Here is a 27,951-nt window from a genome sequence, read left to right as displayed (position 1 = left end):
TTAAGACTATAAGAGTATTGCTTCTTAAACTTTTATTTTTGGAACCTCTTAATCTATTTGTAACAGAGAACAAGGTCATAGAGTCCCTACAAGCTTTATCCTTATTTCCTGCAAATCTTATTACTGTTCTGGAGCACAAGCAGCCAGTTATGTCTTAGTCCTGGACATTCTGGTAAGATCCAGAGGTGCTGCCTATTGTGACAGGGAGACAGTGAAATGTGCTGTTAGGAGTGTCTCTGCCAGGACAGGTTTCCAGCTCAGTGACTGCATGCCACAGGCAGTGCAGTGTTAGCAACAAAAAGCCCTTTGAACAAGGGAAAAGGTCCCTTCATGTGGTCACCTGTGTTGTACAGTAGCAATAAAGTAGCTGGCAGCCGGCGAAGCTGGCTTTTCCTGTTTGCTGCTTGACTCCAAGAAGCAGCAGCTGATGATCCCAACAGAGCTACAGGGCTACACTGCTGTTCAGGGTCAGGACTTTGATGAGGAAGGAGCACTTGGCAGGATGAATTCCATGTGGGATCCTGCTCACATTGCCCTCTATTACACTCTCAGGCACTCCTAAACTTAGCAAGGCATCCAAAATCCATAGGCCTCTACTCAGAGCAGACTGGGCAAAGCACACGGGTAAGCAACAAAGGGAAAGCTGAGAGGAAAGTACAGAAAGCCTTGGATCAGGTTACAGAAGCGCTTGAAAATGCCAAATTGCAAATTGAGAAACTTGATGTTCATCTAGGTATTTTTCTGGAATTTAGTAATAAATTAATAATACGATAATAATTTATAATGCAATATTTCATTTCTCGCCTTCCAGAAAATGTGATGAAAAATAATGTAGTTTGTGATCACCTAAAAATTATCACTTCTGTTTGACCGTTTGAAGGAAAATAGGAAACAGCCTGGCTATGTATGTTTTTTCAGGGGAATGGTATTTTGTCAGAGGACATTCCTATAAACCACCTAGATCAACAGATATCAACAATATAATTAGCCTGATTTTTTAATTAGTAAGTGGAAGATTGAGAGCAGTTACTGACTCAGGTTTGTTCTGGGTCATGAACTGCTCAGTATTTTGCCAGGTTATTGAGAGGGGAAAAAATAATTAAGATGCTAATTTAATGTGGATCATGCAAATCTAAAATTTCCACACAGTTTGTAAGATGTAAGATATGTAAGGAATATAAAGCTAATGCGTTTCCATGGTAGGTGAGTAAAAATAATTGCCTGCACTGTATTTTCTGAAAAACAGCTTTGTGGTGTGGGGGAGAGGTAGGCTTGTGTAGACTTGGTTATAAACAAGGATATTTTGACTTCTGGGCAGAGCAGCCAATTACAAGATATTAGGAAAGTAGGGCACACAGTGAAGCATTTGCAGCAAGGGAGCGCTGCAGGATTTTTGCTGAGGGGACATTTCCACAAGGCTTAATGGCTGGGAATCCCTAGTAAATAAGAAGGGAACAGAAGAGCCATGTAGGTTACATGTTACCAAGCACTCAGGCACTGAACCAAGTTACAAAATCAGTTTCCCTAGTGAAACCAGACGTGGACTGTGAAAGGTGTTCCTTGTAAGTGATCTGTGGGTAAGTTTTGCACAAATATAAGGTCCTCCAGGAACGTTTCTGAAGGATTTCCAAAACGTGGCTTTCCTAATTTGAGGTGCTAATCTTATATATATACATTTATGTATAAAAGTATATATACAGGAAAAATAAATAGAAAATTGTAATTACATATTAATTATGTGTAATAATTATAATTAATACCTGCATGAACTATAATTGACATACAACAATTACATGTAAACATGTCTTGGGTGCAGATTCTTTTAACCTAACTTCTGTTGTGAACTGGCAGCTAATATCCTGAAAACCCCTGCTGCTCAGTTATTGGCATTTGCATAAATAGTTAATCACTCCTCCCCCTGGTTCTGCAGCAGGGCTGGGCTGAACATTGCCGTGCTGTGTCCCAGGGCACATGGGAGCTGCTCCTGCTCCACGAGGAACAGCAGGGGGCTGCCCCACATAGATGAATAGCTCCTTTTTTCTTCCTCTCCAGCAGTACAATCTAACAGACTTGAATGAAAGTTTAATTTACACCAAAGCTTCCTGGCTGGTTCAGTAATTTGTGAAGTAGCCACATCATCTATCTGTTAACTTTTTGCTTCCCAGCTCTCAAAGAGCTGGGTACATGTCCAGTTGTGTTCCTGAGAGCGTGACATTTACTTTGCTGTACAGATTAAAAATAGCAGCTGCTGTTGCTTTCAGCATATCAGATGATTGCAGCAGAGCGAGTGGGCTGCTGGCCTTCCTCCTGAGGACATTTGCCAGTGGTAACTTGAAGATTTCAGTACTCACATGTTTCAGGAGCACAGATAAGGAGGAAAATATGGTTTCTGGATGTATGAGAGGAGGACGGATAGGAAGGGCAAAGGGCTTGTTCTGCTACTTGTTATTTGAGATGTGATTAGATTTCACTTGCATTAAAGCAGCAAGTGAAAAAATAAAAATTTAAAAAATATTACATTAAAAGATATGTACTCAGCCAATTAATGTTGCTGTTACTGCATTCCAGTTCAAAATGAGCACAGCACTAAATACAACATAGGCAGAAATAGAGGGTTTTGTGCTGGTTCAGAGGTCATGGTGTGTTTTCAGTACACTTTTCCATGGGATTTTTTGTGTTTAAGCTGTTGGAGCTTTCCCTGCAAGCAATTGGAAGGCAGATGGTTAAGTAATTTTTTGAGTGGCAGTGACTGTTAGGTCTGTAGAGGAGTTTTACATCTCAGTCTTCAGGGAGAACTCAGACAGAAAGCTAAGTTCCTAAAGATTGAATGTGATGCTCTGTAGTACCATTAAAAACTCCTGTGGATGTTCCAGTTTGGACAGAACAAATGCAGAGCAAATAATTCATGGGGTGGGGTGTCTGTTCAGGTAAACCATTGGCACAGGAAAGAGTGGAATATTAAACTGCTCTTGTGAAATTACAGAAATTTAAGTGGTTATACTGCATAGTTTGGATGTATTTTTAAACTTACCTGTGACACTGGGAGGCTTTATTAGATTATTTCAGTCAAATACACTTTGCTCTGATTCCTTCACCTCTATATGAACCATTGGCCTGTGCTGTGTGTCTGGGGCCATTGGTAGAAGCCAGTTAAGACAGAGAAACCTGAGTTGCAGCTTTCCAGAATCAGTGAAGGAAAGGAAGGCATAGAAAAGCACTTGTGTTACCATTGGTTTCTTTCCATAACCAAAGGTTAACAGCATAGGTCTTGTCAGCAAAGTGCTCATGAACTATCAAAAGTTGCTTCCCAGGACTGGAGCAGCCAAATCCAGCTCAAATGTTTCTGTCAGCATATAAAACCAAAATACAAATTTCTTAAACATCCGTGTAATTCTTGTGTCATACTGGGGCATTTGAATACTTATGAATTGCAACATCTTTTTCTTTCCTTAAATATACCCAAAGCTACTTGTTTATAGAGCTGAGATGCTTGTTATTCTGCCTGCACCTTGGTAGTGAAATTGCTTACCCTGACAAACAGGCTGTGGACTGACAGCCAGAGTGCTCTGTTGTTCTTAATTGTGAATTTACCAGTTACTGCAGTGACCCCAAGTGCAGGAATGTAGTTCTTATTTCAGTCCCTGTATTGCAGGTAAGTTAAGTAGGAAGAGATGTTGCATGAGCAATCTGTAATTCGCTTCTTTTCAAAATAATTCAATGAAAAATGGGATTTTTCATTGAAAGGAGAGGAAAACTTCTACCTTAATGGCTAGGTCACTCCTGGGAAGATGGGGAGTGTCCAGCATCTCTGCACCGCTGATGGTCTGAGGAATTTGCATTTCTAGTTTGTCTGGACCTGGTCTAAAGGCTACAGGTTATGGTGGTGGTTTGGGTTTTGTGTTACCTCCCTGAGTGTCATGTGGACTGGGAGTTGTGCAGCCCCCACACAGGAAGGAGGTGGTGGTAATACTGAACTATTTAAATTTCTGTAGTTTAAGCTAGCAGTCAAAAACCACCTAAACAATCCTTCCTTGGGAAGGAAGAATGCGTTGCCAAAAAACATCAAAGAAGATACTTCAGTAGGCATGAATGAATGAAGTGTTTGTGTGGAGGGATCAGCCTGGCTGAAAAAGCAGCACTCTGTGACCACAGTGCAGAGATCTTTGTGCTGTGGGTTAATTTACTTCACTTTGGATTCCTAGGCTCAGAGTGCCTTTATACATTCAGCTGCAGAGGACATTCTCTTCAATTTCATGAAAGGATTATGTGCACAGATTCCTGAGTTTTGATTTCTTCTCTCCAAGATTATTACAGTCCTGCAATGTTGGGCCTGAAAACTGATCAGGAAGTCCTTGGAGAACTTGTGAAAATGAAAGTTCCAGCTGTGGCAGAGCTGATGGAAAGACACGGAGTCATGTGGACCCTAGTGGTGTCACGCTGGTTTATATGCCTGTTCATTGACATCCTTCCAGTGGAGGTAACTGGTAGCATAAAGTTCTCTTACTACACCCCTGATTATTTCATTTGTACTGCTTCAGTAATTGCTTACTGGAAACCAAGGTTAATCTGAATTCTCTCCTTTACTGCAGACTGTGCTCCGAATATGGGATTGTTTATTCTATGAAGGGTCAAAGATCATCTTCCGTGTGGCCTTAACATTGATTAAGCAAAACCAAGCTTTTATTTTGGAAGCCACAAATTTCCCTGACATTTGTGATAAATTTAAGCAGATCACCAAAGGAACATTTGTAACAGAGTGTCACAGCTTCATGCAGGTAAATTCTCTTCAGCTTTTAGTCATTCCAAATTAAAACCAAGACTGACTTAGAAATGTTTTTCACTGAGCAAAGGATGGATACAGTTAGGAGAAACCTAGCTGTTAGGATTGTTTTTTAAATAAGAAATTAAAACCTTTCTAATAAATATATTAAATAATTTATATTTAATAATTATTATCAATTAAATATTATATTTAATAGTTATTACCTAATTCCATATATAGAAATCCATCCACATTATCTGTCATACAGGGGAAAAAAACTCTTTTTGCCCTTTTTACCAGTCAAGGCAGGAAATCTGATGAGAAGATAATTTTAGTGCATTTTTCCAGTGAACTGTGGATATTGACCCTGTGCAGTTCACCTTCAGATGAACTGTAAATACAGTATTGTGGAATAAGCACAAAGTGAATTTTAAATTTGCACTGGTAATTGGCTGTAGTGCCTGAACACACAGACTTCTGTTTAGAACAAGATGGTACTGGCAGGTTCTTATTTCCAGACAGAAACTCATGAAGTTGAATGTCCAAATGCTATGACAGTCTGCAAGCTAAGAAATTGCAGAGAGCAATTTCTTTTAAATTATTAATACAATGGGTGCCACATGAGTATAAAACATTAGATTCAGGGCTTATCTCAGGAGATGGAAACATAAAAGGTGGTAGCTGCAGAACAAGTAACAGGAGCACATCTGTCATAAATCACTTGGTCAACTCCACTATCCTTTTTTGCTCAGTGTGCACAAACCCACATCCTGGAGGGTCACACTTACCCCTCAAAGTGTTTCATGCTCATGACACATCTCTGTGCCTAGGTCAGTCACAGTAGGCTGTCACTTATACTTTCATTATTATTCATATAGAAGAAAAGTTAGCTTAACTTACTGACACTTTGAAGTATTTTAATTAAAGGAGCAAGAGAAAAATCACAGGTACAGCTTTAATTTAGAAGGAAGATGTGTGAGGGTTTTTTCCATTCCATAAACAGTTTAGAATAAGAATTTTATTAAACGTTAACTGCCTTAAGAACACCTGTTCAGAGGCTGATGCTAACACTTGTCCTTGAAGGACTTCCCCCCCCACCTTTAATTGTGTTAAATTTTACACCAGCTATTTTTAGAAAATCAACCACCTTTTTCTTGCAGTTACCCTGAGCAAAAGCATTTTAACTGTTATTTATTGTAGTAATGGGGCTTTGAAGACAGTTAGATAAACAATTTAGGTTAGGTTCTTCTGTAACTTTGAAACTTTAGTGCTTGGATGTTTGTTGGGTTTTTATCAGCAGGTGTTTTATCAGGTGTTAGTAGCAGTAGAGGTGATGGCAGGTATCTTTGTGCCTCCTCCCCCAGAAGAGAACCTTAGCCTTCAGTTTGAAGGTTTCTTTGCCAGAAAGCTGTTCTGAACTGGTTCAATTAGTCTCATCACTGGAGCTGTCATTTAACAGCTCCAGAGAACTGAGGTGCCCACACACCTTACCTGTAGCTTAAAGTGCATAAATCTGGAGCTTTGCTTCAGTTTTGTTCACTCAGAAGTTCTAGGTGAAGTAGTGGAAACAAATATATTGTTCTTAAACAACAAGTGAAAACAAAAGAAAAAAACTAATTGAAGATGTGTGCTAGCATTCAGCACCCACCAAGTCCTTACATCCATATCCATTACTGCTCTGGGAAGGCTGGTAGAGAAGAGGAGCAAAGGTAGTGTGTCCTGAAGGATTAAAACTGATTTTTTGCAGTAGGAAGACACTGGTTTCTTTGTGTTCCAGAGCCTGACCACCTCTGCTGGCACCACACAAGAAGTGCACTGGTGCTTTGTCACATTACCCAGGACAGTTTAATATGTTCTAAATCTGCCACTTTCTACCACCAGCCATCTAAAATAATCTCAACTGGACACACATTCAAACCCAATTTTCTATTTGTGCAACTTACTGCACTTGTTATGAGCTGCAGGTTTACTGTGTGGTTACAGCCCAGTAGGTGAAGATGTTACCCTGTTACAGGCAGGCCAAAGAGCAGTGAGCAATTTCACAGTGTGGACATGGAAGCAGGGATTTGACACCTCAGAGAATTCTAGCATGCTGTCCAAAGCCAGCATTTTAACTAACAATTTTCTTCTTTTCCCCTCAGAAAATATTCGCTGATCCTGGAAGCTTCTCCATGGCAACAATCAACAAACTCCGAGAGACTTGCAGGGAGAAGGTGCTTTCTCAGGGATAAATGCCAGATGTAACCAGGTGGTCAGATACTGCAGCAATTGACACATTCCTCTATTTGCACTGATCAAAGCACACTTTAAGTTTTCCATGAATTAATTGACACTTGACCAATTTTTCCTGCCTTGTAAGTAAGTGTGTTAACACTTTGTACTGTATGTCAGATTTGATAACTGGAACTGGTGGTTCTGTTACTGTTTGTTGGTGGTGTGTTGTTTTTATTTTTTAAGGATTAAGGTATCTTCAGACTAGAATGTGATCAATGTCAGGAGGACCCTCCTTTTAAATAAATAATCCCAGGGAATTTTGTAATATTAAAAGCAAACAGATGTAAAAAATTATGTATTACTGTGTTAACTGTGACACTATTACCATTTGTACAAAATAAATTAATTTAATTTGTCAGAACCTGTTTCATGGTGTAGAGTAAATTATGTGATCTGAGTCCTGACTGTCAGTCATTAGATAGAATACAAGCATCTTTTTCCTCACTGCTCTCACTTAAGGAACTCAAATAGAGCAAAGTGAAGGGCAAGAGAGCAATCAGTGATCATCACTAGCAGTTGATCTATGCAGTGTGAGATGGAGCAGTTGTAGTGCAATTCTCCCACACCCGTGGCCCTAAAAATTTGAGGAGAAACATTTGTAAAGACATCCACGAACAGACTTCTTTGACAGGGAAGACACGGCACAGTTCCTAAGTCTGTATTGGCACCGGGCCACTTCCAGCCCTGCTGGGGCCAGGAGTCTGGGAATTGCTTTCCTGTCCATACAGAGCCCTCTCGTGGCCAAATTCTCTCCTTCCAGCTGGGGAAAGGAGAGACAACTGGAGCACTTCGTGGGGTTTTATGTTCCATGTGCAACAACTACTTTGGAAAGCCTCACCTTAAACAGCACTCCAAGCTCTCTTCATTCCTCGTGCAACGTGGCTTCCCCCTGTCTTGCACATTGAGATTTTTTCGTTCCTCAGCAGAAAAAAAAAAAATCCCCTTTTTCAGAGGAAGTAGAGGATTGCTCTTCTGGACAACTCAAGACTGCTACTTCTGCAGTGACTCTGAGGTATCCTATCCTTTATGGTACCAGGCATACACTTTTCCTCAAGTACTGAATTATAAGGACAGTAGCAGTAACATACTCCTAGTATGGCAGCAGGTGTTGGGAAACACTATTCACTCCTAGGAAAATTCAGCTTCCAGTTACCTTCCAATCATAGGGCACTGGTCCAAAGCCAGCCTTGCTGCCCTGCATTAGGTTCCCTTGGTCAGGAGTGTTCTGTGCAGTTCCTGCCCTGCAGAGCTGGTACTGCTAACACCAGAGCCTCCCTGCAGGAGGAGTCAGGGAACCTTTAACACCAAGGTTCGTTTCCAGCACATAACTAAGCACACAGCAGATGTGAGTTTCCTAGTTTGTGGTAAGAGGCCAACTTCAGAATCAAACATGAAATGTCATTGACACAGTCCTTAGACTAAGAGCCTTATCAGCACTGTCAGAAAGTGAGGCTCAGGCAGGGTACAGCACGTCTCAGGAAGTGACACTTTAGAGTTAACTCCTCCAGGTCTCAGGTTACCAACGCAAAGCTTTCCTTGTTTCCAAACACAAAGAGCAAAACCAACCTGATTCCAACACACACACACAGATTAAGGTTTTCCTTTGTGCCACAAAGAAAAAATTTAAGCGCTTGTTTAACTCCACACTAATGATTGCCTCAAGCTTCCCAAGTATTGCCAAACCATGACTTCAGCCCTCAACAAACAGTTTTAAGAGTGATCAGCAATACTAAGAAATACAGAAAAAAAAAGTGTCTTTATTAGCATTGTTACAGGCAATGCATACATAAGAACTGATCCTTAAAGTGTACAACCCCCCAGCCAAGTTTAAAGCAGTAGAATCAGCAGATTGAGATCTATATTGTACACATGTGCAGTAACAGGATCTCTCAGAACCTTCCAACAGAACAGACTGAAATAACTTTACAAAAAAAAAGTAAATAAAAATAACACCCATTTTAAAAAAGTACCAGCTCCTAACAAGCTGGCAGAGCATCAAAAATATCAAACAGGGGAGTTGTCCAATCATAAAGAGTTCCTGTAAGGTTTGAGTATTGCGTCTTTCACACCCTGCATGTGCCAGGCATTGAGTTTAAAGCTTAGTAAAAAATACACACCTAAGAGACAAGGTGAAGTTCAGGTTTTAGATTTCAATTTTGTCAGTTGTTACTAAAATTTTTTCAAATGCATCATCAGTATACTTTACATCATCGCTCAATGGCAGCGGTGCAAATAATGAACCTTTTCCCTTTGTTAAGAGTTCTGAAATTGAGTCAGTTAGCAACATCCCTCTCTGGAATCTGTAGCTGACATAATCTTAGCCAATTCCAAAAAAGCACCCTTAAAAACTTTTAGCTTGTTTCTAAGTGGGTAAATATTAAAACTAGTTAGCAAAATTAAACACCAGAATCTTCAGAAGTTATTTTTGTGCATAGTTAAATGCTGCAAGATGATTTCACATTTAATAAAGCAGACTTTAAAGAAGCAATTTGCAAGAAAAGATGTTACCTTACAATATCAACCAGTTCAGGGGAAATGTCGGGGGATTTTTTCCCCCAGCCTCTTGCAATTGCTTTTCATCTATGCTGGATTTTAGTGCAAGTAATTAAATTGTTTGATATCCAGCATGGCTCCTCTTTCTGCCAATCAGGTAAGCAATCAAGACAATTAGAACAAGACCAGCAAGGGCTGCACCAACTATTATAGGGATCAGCATGTTATTTTCATCCAGTTGACATTCTTCCACTGAAGAGAGAGAAAAAGATCCATGTTAGGTACTAGTGCACCAACAGATGGCTACATGCAGAACTTCAGCATTCTGCTCTCAGCATGTCAATAAAACTGGCTCAGCTAGCTTGTCAACAGTGAAAAGGAAGCCAGGTCCACTAATTATGATCATTCAGGATGAAGTCTTTCTAGCACCAGCTGTATACACAATATGGAGATTATACTGATTGTTTCCTCCTCAAGAGCTGTTATACACAAATTCAGCCATCATAAATATCCACATGACCCTTCCCACAGTTATTTTGCTTTCATCATAGTCACAAGGGACAGGTTTGCCCCTTTCACACAACTGTCTGCACATAGTTTGGAGGGAAAGGTAGCACCCTTCCTTAACTCTTCTCTGGACCATCAGGAACAAGTCCAAGTTGTTTCACAGCTTTTTACATACTTCTCCCACTAGCCTCAACTTGGACATCTTAATCAGCCCCCACATCATCTGTAGTGGGGCACGCAGAGGCTAAGCATAGCACCCACAGGCTGACATTTGACTACAGAATGTTGTATTTATAGCTAAGTATACTTCACAAATCTTGGATATTTGACAGGGGCTGCCAAATGCAAACCTCTTACCTGGCCCAAATTTGTCTCCATCAATCTTGAAAATCTGGACCTGAACATTAAACACATTGAGAAGGGCTTGGTCCGAGACCTGCAGATTCTCCTCAGAGCTGCACTTGTACGAGTTCCCTACTGAAGCTCTCAGCTCACTCATACTGTTGTTTGATGCTTCAAATTTTGGATCTGTGTAAGAGAAACTCTTATTAATATCATATTCAGAGAAACTCAATTAATTATATAAATCTGAAGAGCAGGAGCTGTAAGTCATAGAGCCACAATTTGATACATTCATCCCTAACATTTCTCATACATTATTTAATGCAGGCTACCCTTAACATTTAAAGAAGTAGTCACAGAGAGAAGATTTTTTTAGAAGTCCTTACTTTTTGCTTCAGAAGGCAGGGTTGTGCTTACACTCACACCTTGCAGGAAGAATTTTTCAGCACTTGCATTCTTAAAAAAAACACAAAAACCAACAAATCAGTAGCTGTCATTTAGGATGACGATGTACAAAATAAGATGTTCAGGTTCCAATCTGCATGCATTTTGAGAAAGGTTTTTAAAATGTAGACCACAAATGGGATTAGCATCCAGAGGAGGTGTTTAGTTGGACTTTAGGAGAGAAAAGCTACAGAAAGTATGCACCTTAAGGAAGATTATTTTGTGAGAGGGCAAAGAGCCAGAGAAAGGAGGCCTTGACATCCCCAAACTGTTGAATTCCACACTGCAGGCATAGTCCCACCCATTGCTTAAGCAGCCTACTTGCAGTGAACTTGGTACCCCACAGAGCTGTGGAGTCATTTAATAGCAACAGCTCAACGTGATCAGCATGAAAAGGAGCATGAAGCTCTGACAAACAGTGGATTCAGTCCTCAAAGGTATGCAGCTCAATACAGCACCTGGGGCAGGGCTGTGGGAAACAGCATTCCCAACCATCACAGGAGACCAGAAGACAAGCACACTTGGCCTTTGGGCTGTACACAGAATATTAATGAGAACTTAAACCCAGCTCCAGGCTTAAAGTTAGATTAGATGCCCACTTGTCACAGGCTGCTCCCAGTTTCAGCAAGAAGCCTTAAAGAGTAAAGCAACACAATCTTCAAGGAAGTTCCCACTCCAAACAAAATACTTTTCTGTGTACGTGTGCATATATACACAAACACATTCCTTTCACACAATGGTAACCAAGCATAAAACCCACTAAATCCTAGTATTAAAACCAAAGGAACTAGTTACTCTCTTTGTTGCTGTCTTTTTTTTTCTTGCCCTTGCCCCAGTTACTTTTCCCACATGGAAAGTGCTGCAGACCCTGCACACTTGGTGCAGATTCTTACCAAGGCAAACTGGAAGATAACCCTCGTTTTCTCAAAAGTCAGGTTCAACAAGGCAGATGAATTGTCACATCTCCCAGAAGAAGTTGTATTATGTGGTACGAAATTCAGCAACTCCAAACCCATCTGTGACAGAAGAGGAGCAATTATGACACTTGAAGGGACTGAGCACAACACCTTGCACTCAGCTGAGCTGTGGCTGCCTTGTGTCTGGTGCCTACAGTTGTGTCTGCCCTGTGCTCCAGACCCCAGGGCAGACCTGTGCAGGCTGCACCTGAGTTACCAGGCTGACACACAACTAACAAAGGGCACATCCAACAAAGCTTTCTGCAGCCCTGGCTGGCTGCAGGCCAGAACCCAACTGCTTTCTCCACACAAACTGCTTGGGTCCTTGTGGCATAAGAAAAAACATCAAGAACCACCACACCACACAGAGGGCAAGATGCTATAAAATACTGCTTTGACATAAGGTAGAAGCAATTAAGGGGACCACCTGTCAGCAAATCATCTTACATGTCATTTCAGTTCAAAATGTTTCACTTTTGTAAAACATGTCCATGGTTTGTGATTTTATACTGTCTTGCATCTGCAGAAGGCTGTGGGTTAAATGCCACTTGTCAAACAATTAAATAGAAACCCTTTCAGTAGGTCTTAGCTGATCCTCATGTGACCAGAAAACCTACTTGCCACCTCCTCACTGGTCATTACACTAGAAATCAGCTGTTCCACCAGAAGCAGAACACCAGAATCAGGGAATTTCACACAATTAAGGTGGCTAAAACACAGTTACCATCACAAGCCAGTGCACAGCCACACAGCAGCTGTAAGTGATCATGATTTTACCTTTCAGTCATCAACATCATAAATAAATGCAGTAGCACTGTTTCCTGTTGGAGGCATTCAGCAGTCCTTTTAGGACTCTGGGTTTGTCCATAGGGCTGGCAAGCCAGGCTCTGCACCAACAGTGCAGGGAAAGAATTTGTGCCAGGGCTGGATCTTACATATACCTTGTATTTTTTCTCTCTTTTTTAAAATACTACTAAAATCAGATGTTATGTATCTTTTAAGCATCAAAGTCAAACCCAAATGTCTTCAATGCTGGCTGGAGGGTAATTAAGTCAGAAGCCTGTCCAGTTTTACAATAGTAATTTTCCCTTCTACTAGTCATTCACTCTTTCTATACCTCAGGCCAAATTTCTGTATTTAACAGTTTAAAAATCTTGTTTTGATTGCAACTTTGATAACAGGATTCCCCTAGTCATATCTTGGTAATTTTTACTACTTCTCTTAAATGACCATATATACACTTCCTGGATTCAACACACCAGTTTAATGCTGCTTTTAGTGAATGGAATAATCCTTAAGAACCACTTTCAGTACAAGTGTTTGGAATGTCACTAGTCCAGAGCAGGTTAAGAAATTCAAATAGAGGACAATGATAGATGAACACAAACACCTGAGCTTCTAAAAGAAAAAGGTTAGCTTATAATAATTTACCAACTCTTCCCCAAAGAAGAAATCTGAAGGTTTTGAAAAAACAAAAATCAAAATGTACCTTTTCATCTTTTTTTGGATAGGTGATATTAAGCTGTAAGCCCATGTAGGCCAGGACACAAGTTCCATTTGGACCAGTCACATTGTATTTACCAATTGTGGGATTTTGGGGTGATGATGTTGGTGTTGGGCCAGCTGTTGGAACCTGGCCAGTAGTCTGTTTAGGAGTTGTAGGTGCCATAGTAGTAGTAGAGACCATATCTTCAGCACATTCTGTCTCTGCAGAGAAAGGAAAACAGTCATTACCAAAGAAAATGAAGCTGTGGGTGATCTACCTTTTTAATCCTTGAGGGAAAGACAACACAATTTCAAGTAGCTTTTTTCCTAACAAAAGATAATAAAAGCTCAGAAACACAACAGTAAAGCATTACCTAAAGTCTTGTTGCAAAGTCTGAGACCCTTTTAAAGCATGGCATGAGAAAATTACACCTCTGCTGGTAATTTACTAAATGCATGGGGACCACATCCACTTTCATTCACATCCATCATTTCACTTTGCCATCAGCTCAGGGTAAATCTGACAGACCCAGCATTCCTGCTGTCCTGCTGTTGCAGTGTTCCTGCTGTCTGTTCACAGCCAGGCTGGGATCCCTGTCACACACTCTGGGCACTCGTGTGGGAGAAGCAGAGGAAGAGTCCTGCTCACTGTTCAAAGTGGTTTCCCAGATGTATTCTCCTTCCCCTCACTCTCGTTATTCTGGCAATAACCAGAGTAGCCTTAATATATTGCTCTGGCTCTTCTGTCCTTAGGGGGGGATTCTAAGGCTGCTTCTGATGCCAACTTTTCTGCTGTTTCCTCTCACATTCATGCTCTCTTCAGTCCTGCACGAGGAGCCACCCTCCACGGGGTTAACAAGGCTGTGAAGGTGTGCAAGTTCACTTTCTCTTTTCATCCAGTCCAGCAGCAACCTCCAAGGGAACAGTGACTCTGATTTATTTGCCAGACTACTTGGAAACATGTGGCAGCAAGCTCTTAACTTGATCTGGGAGCCAAGAAGGTTCCTGCATTGAACATCTAAGCCAAAACCAAAGGTCATAACAAAGACATTACTCAAGTAGAGACTTCCATGTTCCAAGCCAAGGTCATCTCCACATGCCAGGGATAACAACTTGCAACTTTTTAAGGACAACAGCAACTGCAGCAACAATCAACTCTCACTCAAAGGGCCTACTTCTAAAATTTAACGCATACATGTTTCACAGATACAAGACAACTAATAAATAGCCTTAAACAGTTTAAGCAGCTTAATGTTTGATTATGGCTCAGAGAGAAGAACTTTAATCACACCGTCTGAAGTCACACACACTCCAACATAGCATGCTTTCCTATTTCTACTCCACTCCTGGAAAGTCCAAGAGCAGAATGAAGGTGGATGAAGAAGGAGTGATCCTGCATTTTATAGACTGATACTGGTCTGATCCCAAAATCATTTCCTAACAAACCAAAAAACATCTTACTGGGCACTTCAAAGGAGAATTACCCTCTATCTGCAAGACCTCAACACACAGAGGCTCTTTAACTTGGCACAGATGGAAACAACAAAATCACATTGAGCGGAAGTTTGGCCTAGTTGGAGTTTTGATACATTGTTTTTACTGAACTGATTTAGAGCAGTTTCTAGTAGCTCTTCAGGACAGATCACAAGATGAGACAAATCCTTATGTCTTTTATTGACAGTTAGAGGAAAGCAGCTGGCAAAACTACCAACACAGAGGAAAAGGAAGTGTCCTTTCAGAGCTGCAGATAACCACTACCATCCCCTCAGTCACTAACTTCTAGTACGCTGACAGAGTCACAATTTCCATTTATGCAGATGAACTGAATATTGATCCTTCTTCCCTTCAGTGAGCCTTGTACCAATCACTGGCAGAAATATCCTTTCATTAAAGATTTGCAGAGAAAAGAAAAACATTAAGGAAAAATTCCAGATCTGAAGTTTATCAATAACTAGCTGCCTAAGGGACAGGGGAAGGCACAAGCCTACAAGAATGGAACCAGAGGATTATATAAAAGATCTTAATGTCTTAAAAAGAAAAGTATTACACAGTAGGGAGATTTCACTGAAGTTTTGTAGAAGCAAAAATCAGCTTTTCCCAGTATCATATCTTATGTTAAACCTGCTGATAAACAATCACTTATCATACTTAACTGCTACAACAATCAGATCAAAGTTCCATAATTTAAAAAAAAAAAAAAGTTCTGAAGACTCCAGAAATAGAAATCAGTGTTTGGTGTGGGGGTTTTTAAAGCATAAATGTAGGTACACATCTTTACTGCAAACTAGTTCACTGAATGGAAAAGTTTGACCAAGGGAATGGTACATAAAAATCTGAGCCAGTCATGTGAAGCAGCCATAAAAGAAGTCAATGCCACTATTATCATGCATCAGGCAAGGTATTTTTCACAGAAATGGGACAAGGTGGAGGGAGATACTCCAGTAGAAGGCACTTGTTCATTGTAACCATTCCATGCTAGCACTGGCTACCCTAATTTTTATTATTAGTTTCAACTTAGCAGGTGCATAAATGCGATGAACCAGCTGAAGGAAAGTTCTACATCCCAGGGAAAATGAAGACTCTAAAAGTAGGGCAAAGACTTATCACTCTCTAAGATAGTATGGGTAATCAGTTTATACAGCTCTTTTGTGTTTGAAGACTGCTGCCACAAAAGCAAAGGACATGAACACACCAAGAAGTAATTTGCCTTTAATAATTTGAAGTAAAATTCCACACTACTTTTCTATACAAAAAATCAGGATAAAAACCTTAGTGGTTGTCTCTGAAGGAGAAAAACCTGACTTTTACAGCTGACATAAAACCTCCTGTAGGAAGATGTTCGTTTCTGCTCTCTACAGACCAATTCTCTACTGTCTGCCATTATTTCACTAATTTTCCCCAGAGCACAGAGTAACTAGTTCAAATTACTCTGGTAGAGGCCATAATGCTTGGAAGTTATCAGATACTTCTTAAACTAGGATTTTGGCCCTGTGCCCACTTAACCTACTGCAGCATGCGTTTAACACCCATACTCATGAACAGCCCAGAACAATACCCATGGGAACCCAGGGCACTATCCCCTAGCCACAGACTCTGACATCCTACAGAGAAAACCTGAGGCAAGGCCATTCATTTCAAAAGATGCTGTTGTCAGAGTTTTAGATCCAGTACTCACCTTTAATACGATTAGTCAGGACTTACAAAGAAATAACCTATTATTTGAACTATTAGCTCATCAAGTTCATTTTCTGTTACAAGATACTTACTGTTCACACTGAAAGTGCCATTTGTGAGATAGGCTTCCAAAGTGACATTGCTAAAAGTAACATTGGCATTCTTCATATTGATGTGCTTGGAGTTGATGCATCTGTATTTTGTGCCCATGTGTGCCTGAATGACACTTTTATGTGACACAGTCTTCATGCCCACTGTAAAAAAATACATTGCATTAGTATGGACCAGTATTCAAAGAAAGGACTTAGTATTATATCTGGAAGGGTTTTGCAGTAACAACAGTAAGTTTTTGTTTTACCTGTACTTGAATTTGGGAATAAAGTTGCATCTGACAGATTGTAGTGGAAAACTAACTCTTCAACTTGGTACTTGTCTGCAGATTCTGAAAAATTCAGGCTTAAGGAATGTCCTGCTCCAAAATCCAATACCAGAACTGGATGAGATGCATTATCTTTACCACATGAGCTCTGTGAGTCTACTGAAGCATTTTGTGGAAGAAAAAAGTGTACAAACTGTGGGGTAGAAAATAAAACACATGTAAGCTTTTCCTCACAGCTTTTTAAATATCCTGTGAAACTGTTACAAACATACAGCAGACATTAACATATAAGATGTCTACTTAGATGTGACAGTGTTCACAGGGGTCTGAGGATAACGGAAGAGATGAGGATCTGACTCCATGTTTCAGAAGGCTGATTTATTATTTTATGATATATATTATATTAAAACTATACTACAAGAATAGAAGAAAAGATTTCATCAGAAGGTTAGCTAAGAATAGAAAAAGAAAGAATGATAATGAAGGCTAGCTAAGAATAGAAAGAGAAAGAATGATAAAGGCTTGTGGCTTGGACTCTCTGTCCAAGCCAGCTGACTGTGATTAGTCATTAATTAGAAACACCAGCATGAGACTAATCATAAATCCACTTGTTGCATTCCACAGCAGCAGATAATAATTGTTTACATTTTGTTCCTGAAGCCTCCCAGTTTCTCAGGAAGAAAAGTCCTAAAGAAAAGATTTTTCATAGAAGATGTCTATGACACTTATATACCAGTATACAGCAAGCAGCGTGCTACTGGCATTGAAGTTTGAGAATCCTGCTCTCTGAAACTGGAGGACTAAACAGTACATACTCACAGCACCTCTAAGACTTTTCTTCCTTCTAAACCAGCAATATGAATTTGCAGGTACTTCTGTACTACAAGAATCAAATCTGGCAAACTCTGGACATGTGAAAAATGGGAGAATTTAAGCTCTGCTTCTTGTAGTACAACTGAGCAAGAACAAAAGTGAATGGTACATCCTATGTAGCTTGGCTGTAACACTTTGAGTTTATTACACATTATGAAGAAATTGGTATCTGAAGACCAACACAACATGTACTTTGAAGTTCTGAGCTTACTGCTTACAAAAAGAAACAGACAAAAGTATGTTATGAAAGAAGTCAGTTCTGAACACATATACCAGTATCAGCAGGATTTCAGACCATCAGCACCACTGAAAACATGGATTATAATTGTATAAGCCTCAGTTCAAATCACACAGAGCAAGTGCACCACTGGTAAAGTAGTAGGATTTTTTTAACCTTGTATTACACTGATGGCTAGGAAAAAAAAATAAATCAACAACACAAAACTGCAATAAGACTATAAATAATACCCAATTCCTATTCAGTAGTGAAGATACAAAAAAATCCCAAAACTTATTTGTTAAGGTAAATTCTTAATTTTCCATTAACAAGGTTTTGCTGTTAATATGAACAATTTGTAAGCGTTGCACTAGTCTGTAGATACACTGAAATCTAGAGATTTGCCAAGTAAGAAGGTCACAGATTTCCAGAGTTTAAAAAGTTTAAAAGCTATGTTTCAGTTCAGATTTAATCCACGTGAGTGTGATCAAGTTACCAAAAGAGAACTCCGTAGTGTTTTTGCTTTTACAGTTCCAGTGAAAGCCATTTTATTTATCAACAGGACAGGTGTGGAATTACAGTCACAAAAGTAATTGCACATGTTTTGTTTGTGTTTCTTTCAGGCAGCCTCAACCTTTCCATTTAATTAGAAGAAGCATTGGTAATAAAGAAAAGCTGATGCAACATGACTGGAAGAGTAAAAATCTTTGTGGAAGCAGCTTTTCATGCAAAGATACTCACAGAAAGTTTAAATACTGCACACGTGCAAAGATACCACGTATTTTATAAATAGCAAAAAGACTAATAAATGAGAAGCAGTCAGATACTCACTGCCCTTACCTCTTTTTGCCCATTGACTTTGTATTCCACTGAGAAGGCTACTGTCAAATCAGCAATTATGCAGACCTTACCACTGGAATCTTTCACTTCAAATGAAGAGGAAGCCTGTAAAAAGCCTGATGAAAATAAAAAGTGGTTAACCTGGTGTCACATAAATTTGCATTTTTAATCTCAAAGAGACAAATATGTACAACTGTACATTTTAGGAGTAAAACTTAAGCATGAGTTGAGTTTGGAAACTTGGGCATTAACAGTCTCTAGATTAATTTCAACATCACTAACAAACAGAAGGCAAATTAAACATCTCATTTATAAAACTGCAAAGCCACTCAAACCAAAACTGTTGACATTCTGGTTCCTAAGAGATAAGAAAGACATGCAATAAACAGCAGTCACAGTGTTCAAGGCAGCTTCAGTGCTCTCTGCACACAGCAACCATTTCACCATCTTCAGCCAGACCTGGCTTAGCTTATTTGATCCTGCATGCCTCCAACACTCTGCCTTGCCCCCAGAGCACAGCATGCAGCCTTCACTCCTGCTGTACCAGGGCACTCAGCTGCACATGCACTGAATGCAGCATTTAGAAAGCCTGGATGGACTGCAGATGTTTTGAAGGCACTGCCAAAAATAGCATGATAGAGCATGCTACCCCTGCCAGGAGAACTTCTCTTTACCATCCTCACACTCCCCACACTTTAGAGGAGGAGGAGGCCAAGACCTTGAGACACAGTGAGGTTATGTTTTCCTGACTGGTTTAAGCTAAACTCAGACTGAGCTGCTGAGAAGAGCAGAGAAAAGCCTTTCTGGACCTTGTTCCATTGCAGCCTCTATGCTCAGAGCACACTGGGGACAGCTGCCCAAAGTACTGACATAACAAGGACACACAGCAAGGGGAGCACGCAGCCATCCTTCTGCTGGCAGCATGGACTGGCACCAGTGGGACAGTGCCCACTGCCAACAAAGCTCCACACGTGGGACACACTGGGGCAGGCTGGAAACAGCTGGAAAGCTGGTTATCTCCTCCTTCATTTGTGGCAAGGGATACCTGACAGTGCTCCTGCACCTGACCAGTTCTTTATTTTAGAATATTTTATTTTTCAGATTCTCAATTTGTCACCACCACACCCCACAAGTGAACCTCACTGCAAAAGTGTGAACCATCTTCATGCTAGCACTTTATCAGTTTGCATTTGCAACAGCTTCAGTCTTGCAGAAAACCTGATAAAAAAACAGCTGCAAGACGTAAGCCATTATCACAAGCAAATAAGCTTTGAGGAGTCAAACATGCTAATCCATTCAACTGCTGATAACAGCAAAGAGATCCAGATGAGGGATTATCCATTAGCTAGCTTCCCTCCCTGAGAAGTTTTCCAAAAACAAATCTTACAACTTTTCACTGCAAAACTATGGTGTGTACAATTGTACAAAGACAATTATTAGGAAAAATTGGACTTTGGTCAGCTGGACTTCAGCAGAAGGCACATCAGTTGCAGGAGCACATTGGAAACTATTTCTCTGGCACCCAGCAAGCATTTTCCCTTGTCACCCTCCCCTTAGCAACATCACATCCTCTCCCAGCACCAAGGAGGGCAAAGCTGGAATCCATTCAACTTTATCTATTTTTTTGAGAGTCCAGACTTGAAATCGGAGATAGACAGAAGAAAGAAAATGCTTAAGAACAGACAGCATAGAAAACTTAATTCAAATGAAACCTGTCCTACCTTTGCCTTTATGTCCAGCATAAAATGTTCATTAAGGAGCACATATTCCCAAAGAAATGTTATTTACTGCAATTCAGAGCAGTATCAGAAAATGCTCACCCACATGAAAGTTTCAATTTGCATTTACAACTGGAACTTGTTTACATTTCATGCAAGCACTGCTTTCTCCAAAGCAAGCTGCTTACACCCTCCTGATGATTTCTAGCACAGCATAGAAAAGAGTTGAGGCAGGGAACAAGAATCCATTGCTCCTTGAACTAACACTATGACTGAAAAATGTGCTAGAATGAAAACCTTCAGTGTGCATGCAGACTCCCTTGTCTGATAGCTATTAAAATCTTGGCAATTTTAGAGCTAAAAATAATGAAGTAACTGAGTAAAAGAATGAAAGAAAAAGAATTTTTAAAAGAAATGCAGGGGAAAGAAAAGACTAAAAAATAAGAAAAATGTTACTGGCCTAAATGAAAACATGACAGACCTGTCCATTACAAATGATTCAGAGAACAACAGACAATACTGAGGTACCAGAAAACATGAAATGGGAGACAAATTCTGGTAATGAAGAGTTGATAAATCACCCTCAGCAAGTTTAAGTAATAAAGAATAAGGGGCATGAAGGAACATTAAATAGTAACACCTACATAGCTACTAGATTTTTGTAAGGTTAAAGTCATATCATTACATGAATCCTGATTTCATTAGTGTGGAACAAATGCTATAAAAGCCCAGTCCTCCTTAAGAACGATTCAGCAGCTGCTGGATTTGCAGTTTCAGTGATGAGACAGACGCATCCAGCACGAGACACTGAGTGTCCTTGGTGGAGTGGCGAGAGCTGCTTCCCTGCAAGTCAGGCAACACTCCCAGGCATGGTGAGCAGGCAGAACTGAGCTGCAGCACCATCTGCTCCCAAGGTCCTGAAGGAATGCAGATGAAAACAAGTGAAATGTATGGGACATAGGAGCAAAGAAAAATTGAAAAAAACGCTGAAGCACAAATGAAGACACTGAAGGAAAGAAGGTCCCGCCTACTGTCGGCTCCAGCCAGTTTAAGGCACAGGAACAGCTCGCAGCAAAGCAGCTGCTGAGTTTTGTAAAGGCAGTTTCAGTGTCAAGTAGTGATTAATGCATGAATCATCACCAGCCCACAAACACTACAAGCCTACAGTCAAAATGTCAAGACTACAGAAAAGCAAACTGATGTTGAATCAATCCATTCTGGGAATATTTCTAATAAGGTTACATAATGTATTGCTTAATTCTATCAGGGCATATCTACAAGTTGAGAATATTGTTTGTACATCTCATAACAATATCATTCTTTGTAGTTAAACACAAAAACTGATACAACCTCCAAATTCTTAACTTTAGGCTTCAGATGTTCCTCTTAATAAACTGCAGAGCCCTCTATGACAACTGTCCGTGGCACAGCAAGTGCAGTACTTCAGATTTAAATGAAGCAGTCCAAGATCTTTCAATAGCCAAAAGTAAGTTTTGTTAGGTACATTATCATTTGGCTGGAAGCACTACATTATGGATATCTAGTAAAGGAATTACTAAAAATGTACAAAGAAATTTCACTTGGTTCAGATGCTTCCTTTGTATTCCAGTAAATTCCAACAAAAGACTGCTTATAATATTTATTTTAGCAGCATATTTTCAATTGAAAATCATAAGACAATCTCTCCCTTCATACCTCATTTTTGCAATGAAGAAATAGTCATGCGCAAGAAAACATTTCAGGTAACTGTTAAAGCAACAACTAAAGATCTTGCTTGAATAAAATCCAGCATCCTTCTTTATCTAACATACCTACCTCAAGAAACCCCAAAGTATATTAACAATCTGAGATAAAATAACTAAGTCAAACAAAACAAATACTTCCTTGATTGTCTAACATTTTATCTTAAAGAAACCCACCTCATAAAGTTGTTTGTTTAAAGCTGAACACTACAAAGCTAACAAAAACAATCTAGCACATGCTTTCAGGTTTCAGCTTTTTTATAACTGAAATCCTGTTAGTCAAACACAGCTACCCATGATTTACTCTCCCATATAATGGAAACCTACTAAGGAGAGAGACAAATGGTTGTTGTGTGCTAGAAAATCAAGCAGATTTAATGGGAACTGTGTACACCATCTGCTTGCAAAGAGGACATCAGTTACTTCAGTTAATGATTTACTTTGCCTCCAATTTCTATTAGAAACATGAAACACTGACAATAAGGAAAAACCAAAAGCTACTTCTGTATAATCTGGGGTTTATTACTATAGTTTCCTGCATAAGTAAAAACTTCTTTAGCATTGTTCTCCCTCTTGGGATAAAGGGCAGCAAGCCATCCAGATCCACCTGGGCACACATCCTGGATCACCAGCACTTTAAGCCATACAGATACCTGGTGCATGGGCCTGCCTGCAGGGCTCAGGAGGGAAAACATGGCCTATAGTGCTCGGGAGGAAAACCATGGCTGCAGCACAGTGAGCTGCCAGCTCCTGGGATGTGCTGTGATGGGGCTCAGAGGATCCCACAGCCTGGTCACAGCCACAGACTCTCCTCAGCTCCAGCCCACCTGGAAATGCTGCACAGCAGCACTCTGGGATAAGGGATGCCAGCCCTGAATAATCATCCTGTACCTGAGCTGCAGCACTGATGTGTTGCCTTGCACCTTTGCCCAGGTGTTCTGATGACAAACACAGTGAACACTGCTATCTGTGGGGCATTAATCCAAGGAGATAAGAAATGCTGGTCATTATCTAAAGAAGGTTTATTTTCTATTGTACACGTTAACCAAACTGCCCGGTAATTTACTCATTCTGGTGCTTCAGAATGATCCTGTCATCTCAGTGCCATTCTGGGAACAGTGGGAATTTCAGTCACCACTTTTAACTGCTAAATCTATGCCAGAGAATAGAATGGAAAAATCCCCAAGGAGTTCCACTCTCCTACAACACTCTGTCCTCCAATGTATGCACCACTCCCAGAGGGACACCAGGTCCAAGTCCTTTATCAGAAGACCAAGTCAAGACCACTTCCTTAGGATTCAGAACCTATACCACCTTGGGATAATACAGAAAGACAGGAACAACTGAGAGCAGGAAAATCCTGTGACAGGCTTGACGTACAAAACACTTTGCAAGAGGCAAGATGGTCTCCATGAAAGGATGAGTTATACTTACCTTTCACCAACAGACACATGAGACTGAATGCTGGCTGCCTGGAAAGCTGGCAGGAGAACACAAGGCTGGATTCACTTGAATACCCACACAGTGGTGGGGAAAGGGAGAACAGAGCTTAATTCAGAGATAAGAGAACTTGCTGCACTTGAGCAGGTGCAGCACCTGATTACACCAAGTTCCTGATTCTGCCCAGAATATGCATCCTTGCCAACCAAGAGACAAATTCATGTCATCTCAGATTATGGTTTTGATATTGTTGATTTCAATTAAGGCAGCAAACATTTTGTTTTTCCATTTCAGTTTGCAGATGAATAATTCCTGTCCTTATAAACCAAATTACACAAGCACAAAAGCATTAGAAAGGAAAAGCAATCTAACAGCCATACACTTGCCATTTGACCAGAGAATTGCACAACTCTCTCAAGTTTAGTCACGTGAAACTTCTTTATGGCTTCCTATCTAAAGGAAGGAAGTCTTGGGATAGCTCTACAGCAAGTGATTGCTTGAGTGCACTGGGAGAGCTGAACTCCCCTGGCCAGACCCTTTTCAGCATTCACACAAGTCCATTTTGCACTGGCTCTGGGTAGTGCTGCTGTATCACACCACACAACTAACACACATTCTTCAAGGCAGCTGCCAGCCCCAAACAATGTTTTGAAGAAAGGAGCACTGTGTGACAATTTAAAGAGAAAGCTTCCCCAGAGGAGAAGATATTTGAAATAAACTAACTGCCTGAGTAAAACCACCCTCCTAGTCCTAGAGAGTAGATCTTAACCCTGCCAAGGAAAGTAAGAATACAGGTGTTCCCATATCACACAGAGTGAATTCCTGTTAAGAAAACAGATGCCATCAGAAGTTTAATACAAGAAAACCAAACGTATTAACTGTGAACTACTGTGCTCAAGGCTGAACACTGGGGAAGGAAAAAGTACCCACAGAGCTGAAGCACATTTAAACTCTGTACTCTTAATGCCAGGGTGCACCTAAGACTCTCACATTTGAAATTAACAGTAGAAAAAGTAGTTCTGATAGTCAGTGGTGCTGTCAAGGGATAGAGGAGGTTTAGAAACTGTTATACTGAAACTGAAAGGGACACCAGTCCATCTTGAAGTCAGATGCCCCAAAACTGTGGAATCCTGATTTACCAAAACATAAGGTACATTTAAAAGTATGCAATGTAGAGTCCAGATAATGCAAGGGATTGTTCAAATAGCTGTTGTAATTCCCACCACTTACATGCCCAAAAGTGTCTTCTGCCAAGCTTAAGAGAACACATACCAAGAAATCCATTTCAGCACCAAGCTTTCTCAAGGAATTTCCAAACAATCACGGCTGACTTGAGAGCAAAGACAAACTGTGGAAGCTGAAACAAGCAAAAGCAAGGTGTGCCTTTTGCTAGAAATAAAAGTTTATCTTTGAGACCTACAGAGGCTTATCAGAGATAACAGCAGTTAATGTTGCAACAGAGTATCAATCTTTGAGTCAGGTTCCTCTGTACTTAGAGGCAATTCTTCACTCTGTCATCTGCCAAGTAACCTATCACATGATGACTGGCACGCTAATTCAGATCCTTAGAGACTCTGCCCATACACTCCAAGCAGCTATCAAGCAAACACTGTGTCAAGGACAGCACTTGGTAAAACAATATTTCCAAAGTTGCTCAACATTAAAGCAGTTAGATTTTGTGAAAACCAAGTTATGCTGGTCTCAGCTGCAAACACCCAATAATGCCAAACCCAAAAAAAAACCAATTCTGCACCAGATTTCTCACTGGCTGGAATTTATTATCAAGTTTCTCAACTATCTCTGCATGGGTAGTAAGGTTTGAAATTCCTCTTTGGACTAGAGTTGCACAATAGAAACATGTGGATTATACGTCAGTGACTCTGAAATGTCATCACACTACTTTGAAAAACTAATTTTCCCTTCTGCAATTCTCAAACACTTCATTACTTATTCACTACATGTGTCTGATTCTAACTTTAAATCTAGAGGAAAGTGTTCTGTGATGTGTGTGTGTTTCAGTAATGAAACAATGTACGGGTGCTCCAGGTCTCAGAGAGCAGGAGCAGCTCTGCTGGCTTTGGCACACGACCCACCTGACTCATCGTGCTCCACAACAGACGAGCTCCATCTCACCCAGGCTTTCAAAAAGCAGCAGCTAAGTTTAGGGGAGGTACTTCCATTTCCCACAGCCCCCTTTCCCTGCATGTGCCATATGCTACCTAAATGTTTTCTTAATTCCATATGTATATTTGATGGTAGTGAGGAAATTGATTACAAAATGCTCAATGCTGACACATGGAGCGTTCAGCTTAGTGCTTGCTGCTCAGTCTAAAGAGAAAACTGAAACACTAAGTGAGGTATGGTGAGGTATTCAGGTGGGAAAAAAATTCTGCTGTCCTGAAGTCAAGGCATCACCAAACAAGTTCTCACATCAGCCCCACCCATACTAATCTTTCAGTCTCCTGTGATCACCTTATCCTAACCAGTGTTAACTCAGATGATTAAAAGGCTGCAAATGAGCTAAAATACCTAAAGACTTCAGCTCATATATTATCTTTCTCTCTTATTCTTCTCTCCTTACCCACAACCCAAACCCCAACCTCTAGAAAGAAAGGGGTCTCTATCTGCACCACAAGATCTTCCCCCAAGATTGTAGTATAAAGTTATGCAGAAACACCCAGCTACCAAGCTACTAGACACTGGTACAAAGTCCTGACTATCAGTAAATAAAATTTTAAAAAAATCAAAAATAAATAAATCTGTGGTAAAACAAACTAATCTGTTGCCTCAGTTGCAGAAACCTAACACATCTCACATGCCAGAAAGCAACAAAGATGGTGCACCAAATGATGTTTTTAACTGCCAATTAAGCAGAAGACTACTGCAATGGCCAAAAGTATTAACTGTGGCACCACATTAAAATGACAAAAGCAGATTTGAAAGCAAACCATAACACAATTCTTCATTTAAGCCATAACTATATCAAACAAGCTATTCAAGTAACTCCCACTACGACACCAGTTCAACAACACTTCAGCTGGCAGCCCCAAAAGGCAGGAGCACTGTAAATCACTGTGCTTGCTGCACTGGCTCACGAGGGCTGGATATCTGAACTGCTCGCTGCCCTTTCCGAGCGGCACCTTTTGGGCTCAGTGAGACTGAAGTCCGGTCGATGGCGATAACGATATTTACTACCAAAGAGGCGTTACAGGAGTCCCAGGGACTGTCCCGGCTCAAAAATGATGGCAGATAAGCATTCTCAACTGCTACTCTATTTAGGAAATGTTTTGGCTAGCTGCTGAACAAGTTTCCTTTGCTGCCAAAGCCACAGCTCAGAAACCTGCTAGCGTTGTGTGATGTGGCTTTCAAGACAAGAAAACAAAAGAAAGGTAGTTATCAGAAAACAAGCAAGACACACTTCCTCATTAAACAGCCTCGCTGACCTAACAAACCTTCCCATCAAGGCACTGAAATCTCTCTATTCCAGACGCGTTCCATATTTTACTCGAGACAGGGCAGGAATAAAGCCGTTAAGCACCGGAGCACTATCTATCCTATAGAACAGCGCTGCTTCCCAGCAGTGACATCAGTACCCCGCGCCTCCGTGCCTCGTGCTCCAGGCGCGTTTCCAGCTCCTTCCCGAGCGCAGTCCCCGCACCCAGCGCAGGTGCCCAGCCCGGCGCTCCCGGGCCCAGCGCGGCCGCCGCCGCCTCCCGTCCCTCATCGCCGCGGAGGCTCCCGGGCGCCACAGGGGCCCGGCGCGGGGGATGGCCCCCAAGAGCCCAGAGCCCCCGCGGCTCAGTCGGCGCCCGGGCAGGCCGACAGCAGGCAGGCGGAGCGGTCGGGTCTCCGGTTACAGGTGCCGCGTCCAGTGCCGCCGGCCCCGGGGCCCCCTCAGGCCGCTGCGACCCGCCCCCGCCACCCCGCCGATCGCACAGGCCTCCCGCGTCTCCCCGCCTTACCGAGCAGGGCGGCCGCCGCCAGCAGCCCCCGGGCCATGTCGGGGTGCAGGGACGGGCGCGGCGGGAGCGGGCTCGGAGCGAGGGCGGGCGCGGGGCGGCGGCGGCTCCGCGCTCGGGGCGCTCTGGCGACGGCCCCGGCCGCTCATGTGACCGCTGACGTCACGGGGGCGGGGCCCGTCACGTGACCCGGCCGGGGCTCGGCAGCGGCTGTGAGGGCGGGGAGGATCTCGCGAGGGGGAGTTCTCGCGAGAGCGGGGCCGTGTGCGGGGGCCGGCGGTGCCGCTGGGCTCCGGGCGGCTCCAGGGTGGGCTTGTGACACTGCAGCTAAAGGCAGTCTGAGGTG

The 27,951-nt window shown here is 41.4% G+C and overlaps 2 protein-coding genes across 2 annotated transcripts in view; one reads left to right on the top strand and one right to left on the bottom strand.

Moving 5' to 3' along the window:
* GRTP1 (growth hormone regulated TBC protein 1) overlaps nt 1-7,401 on the top strand; it is a 34,470-nt gene extending 27,069 nt beyond the window's left edge. The window contains exons 6-8 of the mRNA XM_058045684.1: nt 4,305-4,477; nt 4,590-4,775; nt 6,904-7,401. Coding sequence (XP_057901667.1) covers nt 4,305-4,477; nt 4,590-4,775; nt 6,904-6,993 — 449 coding nt within the window. The 3' untranslated portion in view covers nt 6,994-7,401. The remainder of the gene's footprint in view (nt 1-4,304; nt 4,478-4,589; nt 4,776-6,903) is intronic.
* A 1,372-nt stretch (nt 7,402-8,773) lies between these two features.
* LAMP1 (lysosomal associated membrane protein 1) lies at nt 8,774-27,705 on the bottom strand. Its single transcript, XM_058018506.1, has 9 exons — nt 27,609-27,705; nt 18,747-18,862; nt 16,796-17,009; nt 16,530-16,691; nt 13,268-13,485; nt 11,716-11,838; nt 10,765-10,834; nt 10,394-10,564; nt 8,774-9,781 (listed from the first exon to the last, which is right to left on the bottom strand). The coding sequence occupies exons 1-9, from the start codon at nt 27,643-27,645 to the stop codon at nt 9,642-9,644; spliced, it is 1,251 nt and encodes a 416-aa protein (XP_057874489.1). The 5' UTR covers nt 27,646-27,705; the 3' UTR covers nt 8,774-9,641.
* Nucleotides 27,706-27,951: the final 246 nt, after the last annotated feature.

The sequence above is a fragment of the Melospiza georgiana genome, chromosome 2 (genome assembly GCF_028018845.1).
Source record: "Melospiza georgiana isolate bMelGeo1 chromosome 2, bMelGeo1.pri, whole genome shotgun sequence".
NCBI classification, from domain to species: Eukaryota; Metazoa; Chordata; class Aves; order Passeriformes; family Passerellidae; genus Melospiza; species Melospiza georgiana.
The sequence above is the reverse complement of the archived record's forward strand: the minus strand, read 5'-3'. Positions and strand labels throughout refer to the sequence as shown.